Source organism: Bicyclus anynana, chromosome 8 (genome assembly GCF_947172395.1).
Source record: "Bicyclus anynana chromosome 8, ilBicAnyn1.1, whole genome shotgun sequence".
In the NCBI taxonomy this organism is placed as follows: Eukaryota; Metazoa; Arthropoda; class Insecta; order Lepidoptera; family Nymphalidae; genus Bicyclus; species Bicyclus anynana.
Window position 1 is genome coordinate 1555427 of NC_069090.1, and position 26701 is coordinate 1582127.

The 26701-nt window shown below is 37.6% G+C and overlaps 1 protein-coding gene across 2 annotated transcripts in view; it reads left to right on the forward strand.

The window, feature by feature from the left end:
• The window catches only part of LOC112047609 (juvenile hormone esterase), a 41665-nt gene that overhangs the window by 9338 nt on the left and 5626 nt on the right, over window positions 1–26701 (forward strand). For both annotated transcript variants that reach the window (XM_052882838.1, XM_052882839.1), the window contains exons 2-3: window positions 14437–14492; window positions 23255–23402. In XM_052882838.1, coding sequence (XP_052738798.1) covers window positions 14455–14492; window positions 23255–23402 — 186 coding nt within the window. In that variant the 5' untranslated portion in view covers window positions 14437–14454. The remainder of the gene's footprint in view (window positions 1–14436; window positions 14493–23254; window positions 23403–26701) is intronic.

Sequence of the window (26701 nt, forward strand, 5' to 3'; positions counted from 1 at the left end):
AGAGAGCCTACCGAGGAGTGTCATGAGTGTGGCTGTGCCTCTGATACCGCACAGCATACTCTGGCTGAATGTCCCAATTGGATAGAGCCACGCGAGGCACTCGTGGCTGTAATCGGTCAAGATTTATCTCTGTCAGGCGTCATAAAAGCCATGACAAATAATGACAAATCCTGGGAAGCTGTAGCCTCATTCTGTGAAATTGTAATGTCACAGAAGGAGGCGGCGGAAAGGTTAAGAGAGGTTGACTTGGCGTGTCATCCTATCCGCCGTAGAAGAGCAGGATGAAGGCGGCTCGCTCACGACCGTCATTTGCCTCCTTGACGAGGACGTCCGGGTGACAGATACGGGGAATCTGTCGCCCGCTGGATATAAATCCTCGAGTTGTGGACGTTTTTAGTGTTCCCGAAGCGATTTGAATGACACAACAGGAGAGCTTGATTACGAGTGCCGCTGGCTGAGTTGCGGTAGTTTATGAAATGTTCCCGCGGCTCAGTCATCAGGCGGTGAGTCGGAACACCGTGGGGTTTTAGTCGGTTGAAGTCCGACATAACCTTCTTGCCTCCCCGTGGCGAGAAGGTATCCATGAGGATTTCCCCACGATAAAAAAAAAAAAAAAAAAAAAAAAAAAAAAAAAAAAAAAAAAAAAAAAAAAAGTCTATTCAAATGTTGCCTATTGTCTAATTAGTTGCGTGCAGTGGATTCTTCTGATGACCGAGTAGCGCAGTGGCTAGTGTTCTGCATCCAAGTCAGTGAGTTCGATTCCCACAACAACAAGTGTAAAATGTGTGTGATGAACATGAACGTCTTCCAGTGTCTGGATGTCCCGCAATTAATGGATAATACGCAAATGGTGGATACACCACCTAATTATCTAAAACTAATTTGAATGGTTTTCCAAAAATCCTTAGGGTGACCATGTTATTTTTTTTTCTGATTTTTTAAAAGATACTAACTTGAATTACCCTTAAACCGTTAAAATAAGAAACAAGCTGAAGTGTACCATAATTAACCGACTTCCAAAAAGGAGGAGGTTCTACGTTCGGCTGTATGTATGTTTTTTTTTTTTTTTATGTATGTCCAGCGATAATTCCGTCAATTATGGACCGATTTTGAAAATTCTTTTTTTATTTTGAAGGGTTTACTTCCAGAGTGGTCCCATTTTTTTCATGTCAGGATCTGATGATGGCATCCTGGAGAAATAGAGGGGAACTTTCGAAAGTTATAGAGACGGCTAGTGCGTTTGTTAGTGTTTCCATAAGGTATTTTAAACTACTACAACTTTATGAAGGTTTGGAGTTGGTCTGATGATGGAGCCGAAACACAGACGATGGAACTCGTCAACGATTTACAGCAGTCACCTTTTGTTTGGGCTTGATTAATTTGTATTGATGAGTACTTTCCACCTATATGGGTTGTGACTGTATTAAGGGTCTGGTGATGAAGACGAGGGACAGTGAAGAGAAATCCTCGACGGTTCGCAGTAGCTACCTCGTGTTTGGACTTGATAAATTTGTACTGATGAGAACTTTCCACCTAGATGGATTGTGACTGTATTAAGGGTCTGGTGATGAAGACGAGGGACAGTGAAGAGAACTCCTCGACGGTTCACAGTAGCTACCTTGTGTTTGGACTTGATAAATTTGTGTTGATGAGAACTTTCCACCTAGATGGATTGTGACTGTATTAAGAGTCTGGTGATGAAGACGAGGGACAGTGAAGAGAACTCCTCGACGGTTCACAGTAGCTACCTTGTGTTTGGACTTGATAAATTTGTATTGATGAGAACTTTCCACCTAGATGGATTGTGACTGTATTAAGGGTCTGGTGATGAAGACGACGCACAGTGAAGAGAACTCCTCGACGGCTCACAGTAGCTACCTTGTGTTTGGACTTGATAATTTTGTATTGATAAGAACTTTCCACTTAGATAGGTTGTGACTGTACAGACGCAGTAGGTATGCTAACACTAAAAATAAAAAAATAAAAATTTTAATGAAAAAAATTCAACCGACTTCCAAGTCAAAAAATAACTTTAACTAAAAAGCAAAAAATAACATCCTACCTATGTGCTACCTTCTGATCAGTTTGAAGGCGGTGCCAAGCCAGTGTCGTGTTTTAATTAAAGCTGTTTCTGAAAGAACCACAGAAATTTTGTAGTTAAAACGTGTTTAATTAAAACATCACTGGCTTGGCACCGCCTTCAAACTGATCAGAAGGTAGCACATAGGTAGGATGTTATTTTTTGCTTTTTAGTTAAAGTTATTTTTTGACTTGGAAGTCGGTTGAATTTTTTTCATTAAAATTTTTATTTACTTAATACACTTATCGAGGTTTCTAAATTAATATAAAACTTGTGACTACTCTGTAGTTACAAAGTTGCTGGTAAAAATATATGGGAGGTGGTGGTGGTGGAATTTTAAAAGAAAACAAACAATGCAACGATTAACCATTTTACCATTAGAATCCTACTTTATCCTTGATGAACAAAGGCCTAATTTATCCCCGTATTCCCACGAGAGGGGTTCCTAATAGTATAAATATTTGTTATATAAAAATAAGTTGGGTTTTCCTTCCTGACGCTATAACTCCAGAACGCACGAACCGATTTCCACGGTTTTGCATTCGTTGGAAAGGTCTCGGGCTCCGTGAGGTTTAGAGCAAAAAAAAATCAGGAAAAGGTAGGGGTAGGGAAGGGGTAGGGAAGGGGTAGGGTAGGGTAGGGGTAGGGTATGGGTATGGTAGGGATAGGGTAGGGGTAGGTGTAGGGTAGGGGTAGGGTAGGGGCAGGGTAGGGGCAGGGTAGGGGTGGAGTTGGGTCGGGTAGGGTAGGGGGTAGGGTAGGGGTAGGGTAGGGTTAGGGTAGGGGTAGAGTTGGGTAGGGGAAGTTGAAAGTTTACATCGAGTTTCACGCGGACGAAGTCGCGGGCGTCCGCTAGTATGTTATAAATGGTACATTGTAAATATTTTTCTTTCTTTGTTTAACAAAAAAATCTTTTGATTATTTAAAATAACGTACCATATTCTTAAATTTATTTAGGAAATAAAAAACTTTTTTAATTTTATTTTTGTTATTTATATATTACTCCCACAGGAATCAAAACTACGCGGGTAAACCTGTGTGGTATCTTCCATTATATAATACAGTTAATGATTGAATAGTTTTTGAATTTAATCAGGCACAAACAAACAGAAGTAAAATCAAGTCTTACCTCTTTATATATCTCTATATACAACATCACATGTACCACATTCTAGAATAAATAAATGATTTGATTGATTGATTGATTAATTGATTTGATCATTCATCATTTATCACAAGATGCAAGCCAAGCCGAGGGCGAACGCTATAACTAACTATATACTAAGACAAAAGGAAACGCCTACTAAAAATTCAGTTCGTGACTCATAAAATACTACACGCATGAATATTAGTGATTTCTTGCGTAAATTCTTAGTCAGCAAGCGTCGGATGTGCTTTATGCTGATTTATTTATTTATCGATGACAGGTTCGCGGTTTACAGAAATATCGTTTGATGGTAAGTGATGACTCAGATGATATTTGATACCTATTTAATTAAATAATTCCAAAATGGACTTTTGGTCTAACACCACGTTTAGCACCGGCCAAAATAAAATCAAGAGTGTGCAATATGTAATTTGGTGGTTACAAATGGTTCTGGATCTCAGATTCTGGAAAAGTTAGGAGCCTGATATTTGGGTAAATGATATTTCAAAGTGTTAGCTTCGTTATGACTATACAAAATACACATTTGTAAAACTTTTCTCGATAGTTTATTTTTTTGAAAAATACATGTTTTGCTTACATTTTGCTTTCAATCTCAGGAAAAGCAGAGTTATTTTCTTAAATTTTTGTTTTGTATAGAAAATTAGGTATAATATATCTTGAACATGGCCATTTTGTTTTTCGTTATGTTGTTTAATTTACTTGCAATTAGGTAAAAATGGTTTTGGCGCTCACGTCATAAAATTTGCGTCGCGCGTCAATCGCTCCGTGCTTTTCACTCACGTGAAAGTCATAATTCGGCGTCTCGTTCGCGCTTCGAATTTTATCCATATCGTACCGACGCGTTGCGTGCTCTTAATGACTTTGAATGACGAATTCATCACAAAGCAATCGCCTTTGCTTTCTGTAGCTCAAAAGGTAGGTGGACAGAGGGCCTAGTGGTATTTTGATACTGTTACTATCGCGTCGACGTAAACGCAAATTCCTATGGAATTGAAACAGCGCCATCTATCTATCTAGTGCTACTACTGCACCACTGTTTCAATTCCATATAAATTCGCGTTTACGTTAGCGCGATAGTAACAGTATGACAATATTGAAAACTCCCACTAGGCACACAGAATGTCACGTTAAAATAGTCACTTTAGGTATTACGTTATTGAAGCAAATATGCGATAAACTGAAAATTAAATTTTATCATTTACTAGCTGACGCCGCGCAGTTTCACTCGCGTGGTTCCCGTTCCCGTAGGAATACAAAGATAAAATAGCCTATAGCCTTCCTCGATAAATTGGCTATCTAACACTGAAATAATTTTTCTCCGGACTAGTAGTTCCGGAGATTAGCTCGTTCAAACAAACAAGCAAACGAACTCTTCAGCTTCATAATATTTGTATAGATAGATATTTTTTAAGCTTTTGCCGACACTTAATTAAAAAATAGGTTGTCTGAAAAGTCGGTTTACTGACGATAGTTGAACGTGACAACGTCAGAAAATATTGATGGAATGGTAGCATTTTTCAAAAGAAAGAGCGAGATATACTTTATTTCTTGTAATAAAAGTTGGCAACCCTAGAGCGAGGGAACGACGCATGTCGTCATCTTTTTTCGAGTTTGCATCTGGATTCATCGAATTATAAGACATTGTCACGTCAAAAAAATGTTCATAATTAATATTATTTGTAGAATTTATACTATAACGAAATGTTTAAACGGTTGCTTTTAGTCCATCCACTCGTACATAATATTATGATAAGTCAACATAATGTGCATAACAAATCATTCGTATCGAAGTTACCTACGCCTCGACTCCTGACTCACTGTACATTGTACACTCGTGATAAGACCATTTAAATGTTCACTTTGTTTACTTTTACTTAAATAAGTTATCGGCCTTTTTCTTCCAAGCAAATTTTTACTCTGGAATTTAGTCATTAAGGTCGCCATTGACGGTCAATTATTCTCACGTTTCTGAAAAGCAAACGGCAGTATCCACGCGGCATACTATACAACTCATGTGTGCAGTGACCAACACACGATCAATTATAGTCGTGGGTGCTACAGAAACGTGAGAATAATTGACTAGCATAGCAGTTTGTGGGTAGCATAAGACGCAATCGAGCTTATTTTGAAAGAGGTATGTACCATACATATGTTTTCTGTGGTATGGGTACATACATATGTCGGTTTCTACGCGGTGTTAAGCTTAATCGCTTTGGGGTCTCGGACCAATTACTAAAGGACCTGACTCGCTAGATGATACCCCTCTGTCAAAGGTCAAGAATCAATGATCTAACGCGATTATAAAAACTGTTTCTATAGAATCGATGTTTCATTTTTGTAATAGTTTTCGTCGTGTAAACATGCCCTAAAAATGTCGGTTTGTGTACTTGAATGGCATAAATACATGAAGTTACGCTTCATTTGTATTTCTAACTTAATTATATCAAATTTGTAATAAAAACAATATTTAAAAATTAAAAAGAATCGATTTTCTGACGGAACAGGAAAATATCGATAGTAATCAAATATTCTGTGTAACGAGTGGACTGTATCGTTAGTCTGTATAAAAATTACGTGTGTGTAATACACACACGTAATTTTTATACAGACTAACGATACAGTCCACTCGTACAGTCCACAGCGAATGAAATTTATAGTTGTGTGTAAGGTCACGGAATGTATTTATTGGTGTTCAATATTTTCGATTAGAGTTTACCTCGTTCCCCTTAAGAAACGACAGACAATTTTGTTGCAGAATTTGGGTCCGATGCATCTCCATATCTAATTCCTCTAAGTTTGTCGATAGGGCGGTCTCACTACTAGCCACGTATATTTTAAACAATTTTTAAAATTTGATGATTTACTCGTATTCATCAATTTTCAAAACTTGTAAGTTAAAGAACTAGTACAAACATTCACTTTTTATTTAATCTTTCAATCAAAAATCATCATAATCGTTTCAGCCGTTAAAAGGTAACAGACAAACATTACTTATGTACGTACTTTCCCATTTATAGCATTACTAGCGGATGCCCGCAACTTCGTCCGCCCTTAGACCTCTTTAATCCAGTCTTTACAGTAGTATCGCTGTAAAATTGGAGTACCTAACTTCTCCCGTTTTTCCAACATTTTCCATCACTGCTCTGCTCCTATTGATTGTAGCGTGATGAAAAGTATACTATATCCTGCCCAGGAGTATAAAGAATAATTGTACCAAGTTTCGTTAAAATCCGTCGATTTTTGTTTCTATTACGAACATATGGAGAGATAGACAAACAAAAATTTTACTGATTGCACTTATGGTATCAGTATCGATCGATAGTTATTTTGGAAATACATATTTTCATGTACAGAATTGACTACTCTACAGATTTATTATAAGTAAGATTATGGATGTACCTACTCGTAATAAAAAATAATAATTAATTATTATGAGGCGTCAACGAATAAGTTATTCAAAGCCTTTATAATCCGTGTAAGGTCACCGAGAAAAAATATCCGTAAAAAGTCTGTAATGATAATGCGTTTTATAATAAAGTTATTTATTTATATACTACCGCTTGACTCTTAAACTTTTGTGTGGGAAATAGAAAAGGGCAGTTTTTAGGGTTTTCTCGGAAATTATTTGATTTTTTCTCACCTTTTAAACCTTCCCTATACCTCCACGAACATTTCAAGACCAAGATAAGATAAATCCGTTAAGCCGTTTTCGAGTTTTAGCGAGACTAACGAACAGCAATTCATTTTTATATATATAGATAAATGGTGTACGTTATTTTTGCACAAATATCTGCCCACTTTAATATACTCCCGTAATATTAAAGAGGGCGGATAGTTGTGCCTCTGAGTATATATACCTTCCTATATGCCACTATTATTTCGTTAAAACGTATACTTACTGTAAATATATTTATTGGACAATGCCGTATGAACCTGGCATAACACATACGCGGCTCAAATACAAAACCATCTTTTTTGAATTGGTTTAAAAATATAATCCTATCGTTAATACATTCGCGGGAATCTTTGTGAAAGTTCTCACAGCCTTACTTAAAGTATAAGCAAGTTACGTTTTAGTATAATCAGAAATTTGTGTGTAATCTATACTTATTATAATAAATCTGTAGAGAGGTCAATTCTGTACATGAAATATATTTTCAAAATAACTATTAGCGGGTGATTAGTGATCGATACTGACGCCAAAAATGCAATCAGTAAAATTTTTGTCTGTCTGTCTTTATGTTCGTTGTAGAAACAAAAACTACTCGACGGATTTAAACAAAACTTGGTACAATTATTCCTTGTACTCCTGGGCACGTTATAGTATACTTTTCATCACGCTACGATCAATAGCAGCCGAGCAGTGAAGTGAAATTTTGGAAAACGGTACAAGTTACTCCATTTTTACAGCGATACTACTGTAAGGGCTGGATTAAAGAGGGCTAAGGACGGACGAAGTCGCGGGCGCCCGCTAGTACAGAATATAGGAAGGTATTTTTTTAAAGAAACCTTTATTTTAAACGAAGAATTATGACGTGAGGCGCCAAGAAATTGCTAAGCCCTTACAATCCGTATAAGTGTATAGGAAGGAGCTATTAATGCACTGTTTAGGGCTTCCAGCCAAATGACAGGGACTTGATGTTCAATCGATACTTTGCACTGCATGTATTACGAAAACGGAAATCTTTGAAAAATACTAAACTATTTGATAGAAGCAGGCGTTACTTTGCGGAAGTTTATCATGTATAGATAATAATTTATTTATATTGCTATCATCCGCGAAAAGCCACCCAACAACGTCAGCCAGGTCCGACAAAATACTCTCTACGACCGTTTCACCCCGAAACCGGAGCATCCTCAGGAGATGTTGACTCTTCATAAACTTCGTTTTAGGAAGCAAACATACAGTACAAAAATTATTTCGGTAGAGATAGATAACTTCCTACTATAGCACAAACGTTACTTTCTATCCCGCAAAACTAAGAGTTCATAATAAAATCAAAATGTATTGCGAATTCAGGTTACAGTCAGATTTTAATGAAATAAACGCCAAATTCCGCCTTCCAGCTTGCAATATCATTATCAGAATACATTGGTACATTAAATATTTTAAGAAGGAAAGAGGAAAATCCATAAGTTACCGCGTAATAGTAAAAATCCTAAATACACGCGAATGAAATCGTGAGCATCAGCCAGTAATAAGTTAATTACCTTCATATTACAGCTATAGCAACAAGGCTCCTTTAAAACTCGAAATCTTTAATCCGTGACATATACACCCTTCCGTCTTTTTGTAAAAAACAGCCGACGTATGCAGCTGCCCTTGAAATCTATATTTCCATACACATGCATGTTATGCTCGGACGATAATGAGTAGGGTAGCCATGCGTTAATGAAATCTGTCCCAGTTATGACTTATTTTTGCCGTTTTGGTCTTTATTGTTATTTATTGAAGATTTTGTCAGTACTGTGTTGGCTTTGCTGCGGTTTTCACAATTCTCTTCCATCCGGAGCTATGATGCTTTTCTGATAAACGAAAGTAGGATATAATTCGATATCATCTGGTCTTACTAGCGACAGGTGATCGCCCACAGCCATTTTTCTCCGTATTGCCTGCAACTATGAGCTTATTTAAGTTAGGGAAGGCTACGAGCACAAAGCCTAAAATATCTCAGACCACCCTTCGACAGCATACAAGAGTATATGTAAAAGGTGCCAAGTTCAGTACATTTCATTGGGTAATCGGTGTACCCTTTAAAATGTTTTAATATATAAAACATATCACATGCTATAATAAGTTGTTGAATATTAATTGATATAAACATATATTTCCTTCCGGGAGTTCCTGATATAGCAATCCAATACAATAAAATTATTTTGCTATGAGCATTTTCCGCGTAAAACCCTCTGGTAAATCTAATGAGAAACGAACTATACAGACTATGTTTTTTTAAGTAATTTTCAAAATATATTGGTAATAAATAAATTGCATTAGTCAACCCATGGAAACTATCCGAAGACTAAATGCGGATGTTTTACAAATGTCCGCACTAATACGGAAGCGTGGTAACCCTGGTGAGGAGTCATTGAAGCAAAGGAGGCACAAGGCCGCTGTAAATACAAAATCATCTTATAATATGTATAAAAAAATTATACTTTGCCCTGTATACTTTTCCGTATAAGGATTTCGTTCTAACAGGACTGCAACAACACTTGTATTAGTATACTCAGAGGCACAATTTTCTGCCCTCTTTAATATGACGCGAGTATGTTAAAGTGGGCGGATAATTGTGCCTCTTAGTATAGAATAAAAGTACTGTTACACATGCTCTAAAATAGCATGCTAAACACGTGCTATTAAGTATGCTCCATACGAGCATGCTCATCATCAGTTTACATTTGCTAGCAATAAGCATGCTATTTTTAAGTATTCTCCTGAATAAGCATGCTCAAAGCAAACATTCTAATTACACATGCTAATTTGTATCTATCGCTCTCTGTCTATAGTATCGTGTTAGACAGGGAGAGATGAAGGTGAAGGGAATACAGAATAGCAATGCTTGATCTACTAGCATACTCAATAAGCAAACCTATTCAAACGCGCTAAAAGCACACCCTCTTGCACCCGCGCAGCAAGTAGCATGCTCATAAATCGCACGAATGTTAAATTCTTGAGCAAGCTCGAAATAAGCATGCTCATTTTTAGCAGTGTTGCGATACATATGTTAATAAGTAGCAACTGCTCACTAGTAGCATGCTTTCGTGCTTGAAATAAGCATGTGTAACAGTAGCTTAAAAATTAAATTGTGTCAAAAACAATAGAAGAATTCGGTAATTTAGGCGCCTATAACGACCGCAAGCCAACCTACGTCATAAAACATAATAATAACATCATCCTCCCATTGTTCGTGTATATGGACGTGAGCGCCATTGTGACAGACCGACAGACATGTTGAATTTAATATTAATAACATCGGTCGCCTATGTGCTAGTCTTTGCTTACAAGGTCTTCGTTTGCATTCATTTAGTTTCTCTGCTTTTCTCACTTCTGAGACATTGCAACTGGCACTCTGCACTTCTTAAACTTCACTTCACTTCACTAGTAAGCTACTTCATGATATTTATTAATGAATAAGTTTGACTTGGTCATAATATAAGAATGCGATATAAAGGACACAATTTAAGATCTATTTACAAAAATATTTTTTACTCCCAAACTTATTCATATTCATTTATGAACACATGTTCCTTAGACGTTTTTAGTTAATTTTCCTTAGAGAATATAACCCTAGAGTTATACTCCCGAGCACCATTGTACAAAATTTGACCTGTTACAGTTTATAATAGATTTAGATTGAATTGTCACTGCCAGTGTATCAATTGTACTTAAGTGGGTATATAATATACTAGATTTAAGTCAAGCAGAATGAGAGGGGTTAGGCCAATATCCACGACGCTGGTCCAATGCGGTTTGGCAGACTTCACACACGCAGAGAATTAAGAAAATTCTCTGGTATGCTGGTTTCTTCGCGATGTTTTTCCTTTGCTGTTTGAGACCAAGTGATATCTAATTTGTTAAACTCACTCAAGCTCCCCGAGCCGAATATGGGTTGATAATGACTACGTCAAGCAATTAAGCTTCCAACAATTGTCTTACACGTACTATATGGGCAAGTGAAATAAAGCTCGTAAAACTGTCGGTGCCGCATATCTCAGTACACAGGTACAGTTCACTTTTACCGGGACAATATACTGCATTCTCAGTGTGTCATGTAATCAGTGAAAGTGCAGTCAGTTTCACCGCATTGCTGCTCTTTATTGATCTCATTATATGCCACTTTTAATGTAGCCAATTATTACTTGGTCATGTGATCGCATGCACGCACCATGTTGGAGCACTGCTGATGTCAGATTCGTCCCTATCATTAATTCCATCATTATTCGTTTATTTTAACGGCCCTCTCCTTCAAGGCGTGTTTGGAGCCCTCGTAACTTTAATTTTAAGTTGTCGACTAATTATTATTATTTTTTTTTATTCTTTACAAGTTAGCCCTTGACTACAATCTCACCTGTTGGTAAGTGATGATGTAATCTAAGATGGAAGCGGGCTAACTTGTTAGGAGGAGGATGAAAATCCACACTCCTTTCGGTTTCTACACGACATCGTACCGGAACGCCAAATCGCTTGGCGGTACGTCTTTGTCGGTAGGGTGGTAACTAGCCACGGCCGAAGCCTCCCACCAGCTAGACCTGGACCAATTAAGTAAACTTTAATCGGCCCAGCCGGGGATCGAACCCAGGACCTCCGTCATTAAATCTACCGCGCATACCACTGCGCCACGGAGGCCGTCACACTAATATTATAAAGGCGAAATGTTTGTTCCTCCTTTGCGCTGCGGCGAATGAAGCGATTTGGCTGAAATTTAGAATGGATATTGATTTTATTCTAGATTACCACAGGCTTATACTTTTCGTCGCGGAAAAATCCGAGGGATTTGTGAAAAACCAAATTTCGCGCGAACGAAGTCGCGAGCATCTGCCAGTACTCTCTAACTGAAAGTAGTCACGACTACGAGAATGTTTGTGAAGTTGTAACAAAGTTGAAAAGTAGTTTCTATGAAAATGAATGTTCTACGTCATCAGTTTGTGTCGAGCTGAGAAGTATTGAGCGTTTATAATATTAGTAGGATGTGAAGCATACCCTGCACCTGATAGTTTCGGTCTGATCAGTGCATCTATCCATGGTGGTCCCATCGGACTAGTCCACATGGACATTCGCAGCGGAAATGACTAGTCAGCTTTGTATTTTCCAAAACATCCTGTTACAATACAGTATCGAACAAGTAATAAGTCGCCGCAGTAATGACGTCACACCCACCACATGTAAGACGGTGGCGCTTGTCTGTGTCACTATTGTGTGGGGTCTTTCACACTTGTACGCTTCCATTTCGACAAATCGGAAAAATTAATTTGTATTTTAATTTATGTGTGAGTCGTTTGGTCGGTCGATCATTCTGTCTGCTCTTGTCCGTCCGAGGAGTATGTTGATGTGTTTCGTCAACGGTTTTCCTAAACCTGCACCCAGAGTCACAAGCCTCGAGAACTGCTCGAAGTTTTTCTCTGCTACTCGAGGGTTTGATAACATTCTTGGTAGGAATTCTGAGACTTAATAAACTTTCATTCAATAACTGTTTCTTCCAAAATTCCTTTTATGCGTGACGATGTAAAATAACCATTACATCCTACGCATCTACGATGAGGATGTTAAGTTTTTTCTATTTACAATTAGATCATCTACATGCAACTAAACCGTAGATCATCATACGTGGTGGGTTGACACAGAATATGTACTTGTATTAGCGAATATCGGGGACACGTATAAGCGAATCTTCACACTCAACTTATTAACACAAATGGAAGCAGACGTTACTATGCCTAAGGTCGTGTATACGAACTGGTGATTATAAGTATATTCTTATAATAACCAGGTTTAAGAAAAACATACAGTTGAAAATGAACAATCCACCAGATTATTCTTAAGATGTTCAAGTATTGGATTAAAACATAATTATGTTGATATGTTGTATCATCAGTGATTTTTCATGTGACGTGAGCCGTGTTTATGAAATAAATTGTTTGTGAATACTCGCGTGATCAATTTAGCTTTGTTTTTATTAACTACTGTAGGTAAATATATACATTTGTCACTATTGCCTGGATTGTTTGTTTATCATAATGAAACTATCAGACGTTTCACCCGCGTTGTTGCCGTTCCCGTGCGAATACGGGTATAAAAATAGATACTCTGACAAATAACGATGTAATAAAAGCTTGTTTAGCTTGTTTATTCAGTTAATCCAATAAAAAAAAAAAAAAATACCGACCGAATTGAGAACCTCCTCCTTTTTGAAGTCGGTTAAAAATTACAACAACCTTACAAACTTTACTTCTTTATAACAATATTATATTAGTAGTTATAGATAATCGTAAATAATATGCACACGAGACTTATAACGTTTATATTATCCATGTATCAATTGTTTTTACCAAGAGTTCAATATTCGTACGAATTGCAGCGGACAAGTGCAAATAGACCCACTAAGTGTTCGTTTTATCTGATGACGTCAACGCACAGGCATGCAGTCGTCGAAATTACCGTCTATCTTAACTCTTTAAGTAGGTAGTTTAGAAAGTGAAGAATAAATTAGGTTTTGTTCGATTTTGATAGTAGAACACTTACACCACCTGTTTGAAATTTCGATTATTTTTGGGGTTGTATTCAACAGTGACGACAAGTGGCAAACTTGTCTGCGACTCATCTAATGTTAAGTGACCATGCAGTCTAAAATGGAAGTGGGCTTACTTGGAAGAGGTACAGGTTTATTCTACCCATACCTCTGACGGCTTCTACGCGGCATCGTACTGGAACGCTAAATAGCTTGGCGGCCTAACCCTACCAGCAGACCAGATATGAGGAAATGACCAATTTAGGAAATATTTAATCCTAAACTGATCAGAGTTGGGAATCGAACCCTGGACCTCTTTGTTGAGAACCACAGCACTACCACCTGCGCTAGAGCTTGCGTTAACTACCCAAAAATGTCGATCAGCTTCCAGACCTTACAGCAGTATTCAGACGTTGTAGGGGCACCCCCAGGGGACCATTCACCTGCTGAGTGTCAAATTCTCAAACAAATAGAGGTTAAATTCGACACTCAGCGGCTGAATGATCCCTTGGGGGTGCCCATACAACGTCTATGAATTACACTGTTATAGGAGTGGATAGAATATTGTTCCAACGGGCGGGGATCGAACCCAAGACCTTGTGTTGACTCCCTCATAACCGTGGAAGTATTGAGGTTAATGTCTCTATTCTCCTCGTTAAGGGAAACCTATAAAAAAATGTTTTTTTTTTTCAAGAATATTATTATATATATATATATATATATATATATATATATATATATCCTTTAAAATTATCTTAGCCATATCTTTTAAATATGACCAATATACCTGTTTCTTTCCAATTAATCAGCAAAGGCTGTGTAGGACTTGTTTCCAAATTGGGGTATCGAACCTATGACCTCGGGCCTTATAACCAAGAATCTATTGAGGTTAATGTGTCTATTCTCTTCGGCAAGGAAAACCTGGTATAAAATTATTAATGTAGTATTTCTCTTGTTTGCAGTAAGAAAAACAACACAAGATGATAACGGCGGTTAACGAATTTCTAGATGACCTTCGGTAAGTGAAAACAGGACACATGTTGATTTATAATTACTTAATTATCATTGTTTAATTAACATTAACTATTGACTTTAAAACTTATTTCGTGTTACTACTTATTAGCTTGTTTTATTGACGGCTCATTAGAAGACCAGTATGCCTACATGCGACAAAATCTCGTGTAGAGAAATAGATAAATGTCAACCAATAGCGGCACAAACGGAAATATCGCTATCTCTTTCGTTGTGAATACTGCGTCGCCATTGGCAGAATAAAAAGAATATTCACTGTGCCATTGGTTGATATTTTGTCTATTTTTCTTTTTTATGCAATTTAGGCTCGCTCTACGTAACATATATGCCCTAGTAAGCGCAGTGTTGGTCGACCTCCCACCAGGTGGACTGACGACATCAAGCGAGTCGCAGGGATTCGCTGAATGCAGGCGGCTCAGTATCGTGATATTAGGAAGTCCCTACAAAAGGCCTATGTCCTGCAGTGGACGTCCATCGGCTGATATGATGATGATGATGATGATGATGATGATGATATAGTATAAAATTGTTGGCTTAGACCCTATCTTCTAGGGTATTTTGTTTGTAAAAAGAAAAATATCACAACCTTAGAAAAATAGCTGATTTTTGCAGAATAGATAAAGAATGAAGTTTTACACCAAGTAGTAAACTTGTCGGACAATTTTAGGGGAAATATTTTTGTTATTGGAGACGCACCAAAGTCTAGAAGGTTGTTTGAAGGAAAACACCCCAGAATCATTGTTCGCTACGTTCATAATTTAGTCCTACATGTCATGAATATACACGAAGTCATTCACAAAGTTTTAATTGTATGGTCATGAATAAATATTTTGACCATGGTCCCAAGAACTGTATGACAACTAGCGGACGCCCGCCACTTCGTAAACGTGAAATTCTGTTTTGCACAAATCCCGCGGGAACCATGTATTTTTCGGGATAGAATATGTTGCTCCATAACCTCCTCTATCTTCAAGTGAAAGTCCCATTAAAATCGGTTCAGCCGTTCCAGAACTTAGCCCGAACAAACAGAAAGACTGACAGACGAAAACTTTAAAAAAGCTTGATTACTCGTATGTTTTAGTTTCGTATAAATAACTACAATAACTGGAAAAATCACAGACAGACACTTCAATTTTATTTACATGTATTAAAGACTAGCTGACGCCGCACGATTTCACCCATGTTCCTGTTCCCGTTCATGTTCCTGTTCCCGTGGGAATAAGGAGATAATAGCCTACAGTCTTCTTCGATAAATAGGCTCTCAAACACTGAAATAATTTTTCAAATCGGATCAGTAGTTCTTGATATTAGCGCGTTCAATCATACGAACAAACAAACTCTTCAGCTTTATAATATTAGTATAGATTTATCTACGTCAGTGTCTTGCCCAAATTTCGCACAGTATTGTGCTGGTGCATAATGCACATGCACAGAGTTCAAGGGACGAAAGTGCATTGTACCATCGTGTTTACCCTTGAGACTTGAACTGCTTCTTCGGATTAGTCGCCCCGCGGCTGGCGTCTTACTATCACTAGGGCATGTTTTACCTACTAATAGTATAGTTTTCTTTGTATTTGTAAAAGAAACTAGCGGACGCCCGCGATTTCGTCTGCTAAGACCTCTATAATTATGCCCTCTCACAAAATCCATTCTTAGCGAATGTCTATACTAACTATAAAATACTTCCCTGAAATCAAATTTCATCTTTATGCGTATAATTCTCTTCTATTCTATTTCACCACTTTAGGGGTATTTAAATTTTTTAAATCACATTACATTTCATATTTTTTTTATGATTTATGGACAAATTTTTTTAACTGTAACTCTAAAAATGAAGGACTTTCCATAAAAACTTTCCTGTTTCACTTTCGAATTTAATTTTTGCAACAAAAAGTATCCTGTAACCTTCTCCGTACTATCACTCAAATCGTGCCAAGTTTAATTTGAATTTATTCAGTAGTTTCAGTGTGATGCTTATTGTGAGCCAACAAAAACACAGACAGATAACAAATCGAAAAAAAATATTTTTAGCTTCAGTATGGATTATATTATTCCAAATTATTTTTCAAAACATCTTCAATGTACAGAATAGATATAGAGTTTTGAGTTTTACTACACTACTTCGTCTGTAGTATATCACGCGAATACGGTTTGATATTGAACTTTACAACATGAATGATAAGACAGATATTGACTTGTACTTTCCCATGACATAATTATGTTAATAACATTGTTGTTAACTCAATTCACACCATCAATCCATCATGTCACGTTTCTGATGCTGGTAATAATTGTTGACACTGAATATTCCATACTAGAGTCAACATAGTAGAAATATGTTAGCCAGTACGGTGTTTTCTTTTGCCTTATCAGTGCAGTGTTGTAACTCTGTGGCAAAAAAAATGTATTCCATTTTTAAATAGTTCATCGTTTTAAAACTTGTTTATTTTTTTGTGTTCTGAAATTCAGTGTTGTAATAAATTGGTAGCTTTCTTAATCGTTTTTGGTAGCTTTTTTTATATGGCCGGTTTTAGTGAAGAGTTGTTTATTGTGCAACGTGCAGCTTTGAGGTATCTGTTTGCTAGAGAATCGAGGCTTTTGGCGCTCGGCAAAAAACCGGTGAACAAGAAAATCGCTAATTTCGTTAGAGATCATCAGAATGAAGAGAATATTTGGGCTACTTTTATGGACACGTTGAATGAAGATTTGACTAGAAATATTAAGGTGTACAGTTTGAAAATCGATGACAGCGTCTGCAGTGATGTGAGGAATACGCCGAGAAGGTGCAGAATCGATTCCGATACGAGGAATCTTCTGGAGAAATATAAAATTGTTAATTGGTGAGATTTAGTTCTTCCGGGTTTATTAAAGCGTATAATTAAGGAGTATTAGCAAACGTAGTGCTGCCATATTTCTGTCACACAAAAATCCCGGGTAGGAGGGTGAAAAATATTTGACTATACTCATACCTACCAAATCTACACATAACTGGGCTGCTACTGAGAATTTCACGGAATAATAGCCCAGTAGATCTCTCTGCCTCCGGATTCCGGAGGGTGTGGGTTCGAACCCGATTCAGGGCATGCACCTCTAACTTTTCAGTTGTGTGCATTTTAAGAAATTAAATATCACGTGTCTCAAACGGTGAAGGAAAAACATCATGAGGAAACCAGAGAATTTTTTTAATTTTCTGCTTGTGTGAAGTCTGCCAATCTGCATTGGGCCAGCGTGGTTGACTATTGGCCTAACGGTTAGGCCAATAGTCAACCACGCTGATGAGAGGGGTTAGGCCCTAACCCCTCTCATTCTGAGAGGAGACTCTGGCTCAGCAGAGTGCCGAATATGGATTGATAATGGTGATACCATAAGGTGAGATTGTAGTCAAGGGTTAACTTGTAAGTAAAGAAAAAAAACTAGCTGACGAACTTTTAGCCCCTATAAAATCTTGTCACGGGCAACCGTCAGCTATGTAATACCTAGACCATTGGATAGTTACACGGATAAATAAAGTTGTCTAAAATAATGTAAATGATAAACGGATGTTGGCGCGGCGTAATCTTATCAATATCGGCTCGTGATTCGGCTCAGTGTCGGCTGTGTGCTTGTTGTGTGCTGTCATACCTCCCAAAGCGCTGCGGTGAGTACACTTCAATACACTTGTCCTTGGCAGAAGCTGATTCTTGAACCGGTGGTAGAGTCACTACTGGCCTCACACTCTAAGCTACTGAGAGACTTAACACTTCAAATGTTTGTATAAAAACCTACATACAATGGGGATGATGACTAGGTTTGGATATATTGATTTTTATGATACATTCGGGTAAATAAGGTCAATGTTAACTAATTTATACATAAAAAGCAAAGATTGTCTGGATATTTGCAAAATAAATAAGATTATAAAATTTCAAAATCTATTAAAAATCTTTTATCGTAATTAGATGAAAATTCATACACTTTCAACTTCCTTACATTAAATGTGTCATTTTTTCAATAAATGAACTATAAACATAAACGCACAAATAATAAAGATATTAGTAATTTTGTTTGAACGCCCACACAAACCTAACGATCATTATGTACCTACGACGTCATTAGTTCGTACCATTTTTCAGGGATCCGTTTCAGTGCCGTAAATCTGGTCCTTTATATCCCTGTAGCTCCGTAAGTTATGATCGCAGATACCCTGTTACTTTTACAAAATTGCTTTACTATTAGCATACTCTTAATTTATATACAATTAAAAAAAACTGTCATCATCCCTTACTTTTGTACTTTTCATAACTGTGGAAGAAAATGATTCCTTCACAGGGAATCCTAGTGTGGATAGATACATCTATGATAAATCTTTCATATGAAATTGATCTTTTCGTATGCAATGTTTTGTTTTTCAAGATATATGGGATAACGTAACGCGTTACGGCGCCACTCTGTCTGGCTTCCTTTTCTCTCACGCTTCTCTCACTTCTGTCGAGCGTCCCGAGACGCACATGTTTTTTTTCTCTGTCATACTTTGTTCACGTAATTTAAATAGAATAACCGAGCCTACTACACTAATATAATGCGAGTCCCGATGGGTTATCTAAAATATTCGATACACGTTATCGAATTAAGATAATCTGCCGGTTATAAACGAATTAGTCGTGTTTGTAATTTAAAAGTGTGATAATCGTTTCATATTTTACGATTAATTATAAATACTTGGTTGGCTGAAAGTGATAAGGAATCTTTTACAGTGGTAGAATCCTTTGCGACTGAGTTCGTCTAGGAAGAACAACATGCTTATATTTGCAAGTTACTTTGTCCTGCTAGTCTATTCACTAGCCTAAGAGCCGCTGAAAGAGCCAGGAATAACGGGGCAGCCGGGGACTTTGGCAGGGAGGAAAAAATCCCTTCGGACTTCCCGTTTTGTACGGACTAAAATAACCTCCCGCAACTCCTCGGATAGCACAACGCAAGCTTTTGGGAAAGGCTTATTATAGTGTTAATGATTATATTAATGATAAAAAAGCTTGGCGTTAAACTGTAATATACGTGTGTGTGTGTGTGTGTGTTAGTTTTAAATAAGTTTGTAAAATGGTGGTAAACAAAAAAAAACCTTGGCTGAGTTTGTTGTGGGCTCTTCTCGGACCAAGGCGCGTTTGGAACCCTCGTAACTTTAGTTTTAAGTTTTCGACTATTATTATTATTAATAATAATAATAATAAAAGCCTTTTATTCAGACAGTATTACAGTTTAAAAATTATTATCTTAATTATTCTATTACTGACATTTTTAACATAAATATTATATTTAATTTCACACACACTTAATTATTTATTTTGCATCAATATCCCTCTGTCTGTCTGTATGCCACTGTCGGCAAAGGCCTCCTCCAACTTTCTCCATTTTTCTCTATCCTGTGCAGTTCTTGTCCATGCCACGACTTTGATGTCATCGGCCCATCGTCTAGATGGTCTACCTTTTTTCCTTTTCTTGTGGCTTGTATACCAGTTGATTATGGATTTTGACCATTTTTCCTTCCCTCTGATTGTATGTCCAGACCATTTCCATTTTAAAGTTTTTATTGTTTTTGTTTTTTTAAATTAAATTAAATTATGACATAATCTTGACCTTTCAAAAGTACTTGTAAACTAGGCCTAATTGAAATAAATGAATTTTGACTTTGACTTTGACTTTGCACGGAACCGCCTGGTATAACTTCGTGCTGACTGATCAGTGACTAGGGTCTGGGTCTGGTTTCTTCGGTCCAAATCTCAGACCAATTACCTGATGTTGGACCTGCTTCGCTAGAGTGCCCTCTGTCAAAACTATTTGATCATGATCATACAAACTGCGTCTATTATAGAATCGATGTTTTATTGAGTTATAATTACACGTGTCTGTATAATTTTTTACTATTTATAGTTGTGTGTGGTGTATGGACGCAAAGTATATTTATTGGTGTTAAATATTTTCGATGTGTGTGAATTTACCTTATCCCCCTTAAAAAACAACAGACAGTTTCATTGGTGAACTAGCTGACGCCGCGCGGTTTCACCCGCGTGGTTCCCGTTCCCGTAGGAATACAAAATATAAAATATAGCCTATAGCCTTCCTCGATAAATGGGCTATCTAACACTGAAATAATTTTTTAAATCGGACCAGTAGTTCCTGAGTTTACAGATTTACAGACTTACAGACCACGCTGGGCATGCGGGTTGGTCAGCGCAGAGCTATACATATATCGCGCTGGTTTCGCTGCTGGCCGACACTGGTCCTGAGCCATTTAATATTGTTACCCGTTTTTCCGTGATTTTCGAGAGCCGTGATATCCCAGTTGATATGACCTCTGCCTCCGATTCCGAAGGGTGTGCGTTCGAATCCGGTCCGGGGCATGCACCTCCAACTTTTAAGTTGTGTGCATTTTAAGAAATTAAATATCACGTGTCTCAAACAGTGAAGGAAAACATCGTGAGGAAACCTGCATACCAGAGAATTTTCTTAATTCTCTGCGTGTATGAAGTCTGCCAATCCGCATTGGGCCAGCGTGGTGGACTATTGGCCTAACCCCTCTCATTGAGAGGAGACTCGAGCTCAGCAGTGAGCCGAATATGGGTTGATAACGACGACCCGTTTTTCGTCGGTCGCCAGAGACTGGGGAGACTGACTGGTACTAACCTCCCCCAAATTAAATTTTACCTCTTTACGATATTCGTTTACACAACTAAATAACTGTTGATCAGTGTAATCAAGCCCTAACTTTGGTTACCCTAACAAATGATTAGGCGAAGAAATATTTTTCCGATTACGTAAAAGTAGCATGAAACGAGTAATTGTTTGAGATAAAGGCAGGCCACAAATAGACTTACCTAATGGACGCGACACTGGCCGTGAATATTTTAACAATGAGCCAAACAAACAGTGGCCGTGTTCACTTGTAACTGGAATAACGGACTCTGTGGACTAGGCTTGCGCTAGCCAGACTTACCTCATTTTATGACGCCTGGAAGTTTCAAAGTCAAAGTCAAAAGTCATTTAATTCAAGTAAACTTAAATTACAAGCACTTTTGGAGCGTCAGGTTATGTAATGTTTTTATGGTGATGTAAAGTTGAAAACTTAAAATTAAAATTCCGGGCTAGAGAAGACCCACAACAAATACAGCCGGGGTTCTTTTATTGTTCCTATTATAGGCTCCCATCAATTATGGATTTTGGATTGTGGTGACTTTAGCAGGTAGCACAATGATTATTTTATCAGGTTATCAAACTAAGATAATCTGCCGGTAATAGTTAAATCGCTTAACATTTTACGAGTAATTAACTAGTTTTTTGGCTAAAAGTGGTAAGCATTAGTACATAGAGCCTTTTGCGTCTAAGTTTGTCCGGGAAAGCACTACATGCTTATTTTTTCCGTCAAGCAGCGTTGTTGTGTCCTGGTTTAAAAGGATTGTAGTGGTTTTGGAAGGTAGTAAGCAGGTTTTAAGGATGTAGACCCTCAACCCTCCCAAGTATACACTGTATTTATTTTAATTATTTTTCTCGGCGAGAAATTACTTATGATGTGTAAAGTTTCGCAGCAATCTTTCGAAACACACTTTTACTAACAAACTTCCAGCTAAAGGTCGCTGAAGAAATGATTCCCCATGATATCCCTAATAAAATATTCACTTTTTATACTTGAACATTGACGACCTGAATCCTTGAAACTTGGTACCTTCCAAAGCTACCACGGTGCAAACTCCATAGTTGGCTGTCGTATTTACTTTCCGCCAACATAAAATGAGATATGTCTGGCTAACGCAGGTCTCTTACTTCACATGCCGACGTTTGGTCGCCGAACCTCTGCATGTTTAGCAATAAAACACGACGTATAACATCCAATAATCTCGCTTACTTGCAACTTAGTAATTGCTACCTTACACTTCTTGCCGATGTGCCGATTGACTTTGGCCGACTAGCCGGTGATTTCTGCCGTAACGCTTAGGCCTAGTTCGGACTACTTTAGTATTTTAGTCCAGTACGAACGATTTTTGGGCGGTAAATTTAAAAATTGTTCGTACTCGACTAAAATACTAAAGTAGTCCGAACTAGGCCTAAGCGTTACAGCAAAAATCACCGGCTAGTCGGCCATTGTTTCTTCAATTTTGCTCATGTACCTAAGAGTCAGCGGTGTTTTAGTGTAATCATAGTATGAAGGCCTACGTGGCGCAGTGGATTTACAAGAAAGAAGACCTGGGTTCAATCTCCGGCTAGGCCAATTGAGGCTTTCTTAATTGGTCCAGGTATGGCTGGTGGGAGGTTACGGTCGTGGCTACTTGGCCTACCGGCAAAGACGTACCGCCAAACGATTTAGCGTTCCGGTACGATGTACCGGAACCTCTCGTGTTGAAACCGAAACGAGTGTGGATCTTCGTCGTCCTCCTTACAAGTTAGCCCGCTCCAATAAATTGCATCATCACATACCATCAGGTGAGGTTGTATGTAGTCAAGGGCTAACTTGTAAAAATTGAAAATAAAGAAATAAGTTATAATGCCGTCAATACATCTCATACGGCGAGGAAAATGATAAGATATCTCTAATACATCTCAACTGCCAACCCACTTAGAAGGAGCAGCGGGATATTTCCATTCCTCATCCTACAAGAGGCCTCTGGATCACTAAAAGAATGGGAATGGGAATGGGAATATTCGCCATATTTAAAAGATATGGCAAATATCTTGAAAAACATATTAGGTAGATAGACTAACCAGGATTGTATTTCTTTCCAGCGGCGGCAGAATGGCGGACTCTCCGATCGCGACCGTAGAACAGGGCCAGCTGCAGGGCAAGCTGGTGCACTCGCCCACCGGGAAGGCCTTCTACAGCTTCCAGGGCATCCCGTACGCCAAACCACCCATCGGCTCCTTGAGGTTTAGAGTGAGTACTTCTGACATTTTACGACACTTTCGTCGACAACTTATCGACGACATCAAGCGAGTCGCAGGTGGACTGGATTCAGTATCGTGTTTGGAAGTCCCTACAAAAGGCCTATCTCCTGCAGTGGACGTCCATCGGCTGATATGATGATGATGATGACACTTTCGTCAGTGTTTTCTACATATACTTTAGACCTAATACTAATAGGTCTTCATCGAATCCATTATTATCAACCCATATTCAACTCACTATTGAGTACGAGGATCCTCTCAGACTGAGAGGGGTTAGGCCAAACGCTGGCCCAATGCGTATTGGCAGACTTCACACACGTAGAGAATTAAGAAAATTCTCTGGTATACAGATTGCCTGCCTGACCTGAGCCAACTTCTAACTTGACCCGTACTGGGAAATTGGAAATCGAACCCAGAACTTATCTGTTAAGAACCGCAGTACTACCAACTGCGCCAGAGAGGTCGTTAAAAATGTCCATTTCCATTGAATCTGATTACAATGAACAAGCTTAGGATTGAGGACCTCGGATATTTTCGCAATTAATATGGCATTTTCCGGTGGGTTTAGCCGTTTCGAGTTCCAAACCTTAAAAGGAAAAAGTGGAACCCATATTCTATTTCAGTATTGACGTAATTGTGGATGAATTAATTATAGCTGTAAAATGGGAAATACCACTCCGGTAATAATTATTATTAGTCTATAGGGTAAGTCCAGGATAGATGCCCCAGTGGGATAGATGACTCGATTTTTATTTCACTATGTTAGGAGCACTGTAGGAGTTAAATTTTACTGTAAGTAACGAGTCCTCCCCCCGCAAACCTTAGTGTCGGGAGGAATTTTGACCGGAGTGCATGCGCTTCGTCTATGTGAGTGAAAATCTTCCGCGGTGAGACGACAAAAGGCGCCAAAATAAGATTCGTAAGTACTTTCAACAGTGTATTTTTTCTCTCGCTTAGAATGTCTATTTTTTTTCTATTTGTCTGCTTGCATTGAAGATTAGCCTATGTAAACTGATAGATTTTATAGTAATTAAAACTCATCTTTTGTTTTTATCGATAAAGGCATCTATCCCCTACAAAAAGTATAGTTGCCCCGTTTTTTATTAGGATAGATGCCCCTAAGGGCAACTATCCCCAACTGTTTATTATAAGTGTTGTATTCTTGCAGGAGAGCAAAATTCTCCTCATAAATTTAAAAGAAAACTGGGTGTTGTCCTTCGTACTGTAACCTAGACCGAAGACAGTATGCTAGCAGCATTTGAAGAGATGAAAAAGGAAGAGAAGGGGGTAAATCAGATTCCTAGAATATAAGAAATACCATCTAAAATATTAAGACGAAGATTTTCTATTAATGGCAAATCTTATTTTCAGAATAACTGTATATGTACTGTTGTTTTAAATTTGATTTACTTTTACTTTGTATTGTATTGCATCATATCATTGTAGTTACTATCTGGCATAATTATTACTAAAAATATTATATATATCCAGCATTTATTTTTATTTGTTTTATGAAAACATCCTGTAATAACAAAAAACGACTCTTGGCTCTTACATTCAAATTAGGAGAAGCTGGATTTCCGCCGGACCGAACAGCAATACGTAAGTTAGCATACCAGTCTGCTAAAAAGCTACAGCTAAAGCATAACTTTAACGAATATGACCAAGAAATGAAAATGAAAGTTATATAAAACACCATAAAGACTGATTATAATAATGTAGTTGTTTGATTTCAGAACAAACCAACTACAATGTTTAAACGAAGTCGCCAATCGCCACTATGGGCACCTATCCTCAGAAGTTTTTTCATGATAAGTCATCTATCCGCCACAGTAGGCGTCTATCCTATTTTTTAGAGGTCCAAAAAATTACAATTTACACAAAATCTACACAGTCTATATCAGAACGATTCAGATAATATAGAACATTAAGAAATATATTTAATATCTCCCAAAGAACGCAATGCTCTAAGATTATAAAATTCAGAGTTATTTAGCATTTTCGAAAAGTGGGGCATCTATCCTGGACTTACCCTAAGTTTACGTATTAGCGCTCGCACACTTTCAACAATATTGTCAAAAATGTTGCCAAGAAAATCAGTAGGTATCACAATATCTGTATAAAGTTCTGACTAAATTCTTTATGTTGCCGCATGCGGTGACAAACATTGGTATTTCATTATTTGCCCGTAAGAAAGTATTTGTCTCCGCCTGCAGCACTGATATTGTGTTACCTACTTGTTTTTTCTTTTCAGTTCATTAAGCAGTCGGATTTTTATAATAATATTTTATTTCGAACTTTTTAGTTTCTTCAAGACATACCTTTTATCTTCTATAATATAAAAATGAATCGCAAAATGCGTTGGTAAGCGCATAACTCAACAACGCCTGGACCAATTTGGTCAATTTTTTTTTAATTGTTCGTTGAAGTTCTAGGATGGTTTTTACAGCGAGAAAAATTCGAATAATTGCCGGAAAAACCATAAAAATAGCCCTTTTCTTTTTCCCATACAAATGTTTTTTAACTAAAACGTAGTCAATTTGAGCTTTATTGTTATTGTATAAAGTTCATATTAATAATAATTAGAAAACGGGGTAGGGGTAGGGTAGTGGTAGGGTAGGGTAGGGTAGGAGTAGAGTAGGGGTAGGGTAGGGGTAGGGTAGGAGTATGGTAGAGGTAGGGTAGGGGTAGGGTTGGGGTAGTTGAAAGTTTACATCGAGTTTCACGCGGACGAAGTCGCGGGCATCCGCTAGTTTTAAATATAAGTAAGTACAGACAATACGCTCGAAAAACATGAACCTCCTTCTGACGCTGTCGGTTAAAAATAGACGAACGCCTGAGGTTTGTGCCTTGCACTCTGCACTGTGAACTGTGATATAATAATTAAAACAATTATATAGCAGTTAATTATGTTGAGTTACTTCTAGTATCAAAACCGCACATCGAACAAATTATATAAGAGCAACAGTAAGCCCAGTGTACATTAAGATGCTCTTATCTGTTATCACGAGATGTTATCACTCGGTTTAGATTAACACTATCTCGCTTTTCACACACTCAATGTGGTACGGTTGTTTTTTTAACTGTTCCATCATATTTACCTATCTTGGATGAATAATTTTTCAAGATAAACTGTACCTACTCTTTGGTACGTTTCTGTAGAAATTTTAGCTTATACTGTATTGTTGTGCAATAATTGAATGTAATTAAATAAATAATTGAGTAACTATTTAATGTCATACATATTAATATAGAAATGTATTTGTTAGCACAACCGATAACTACAGA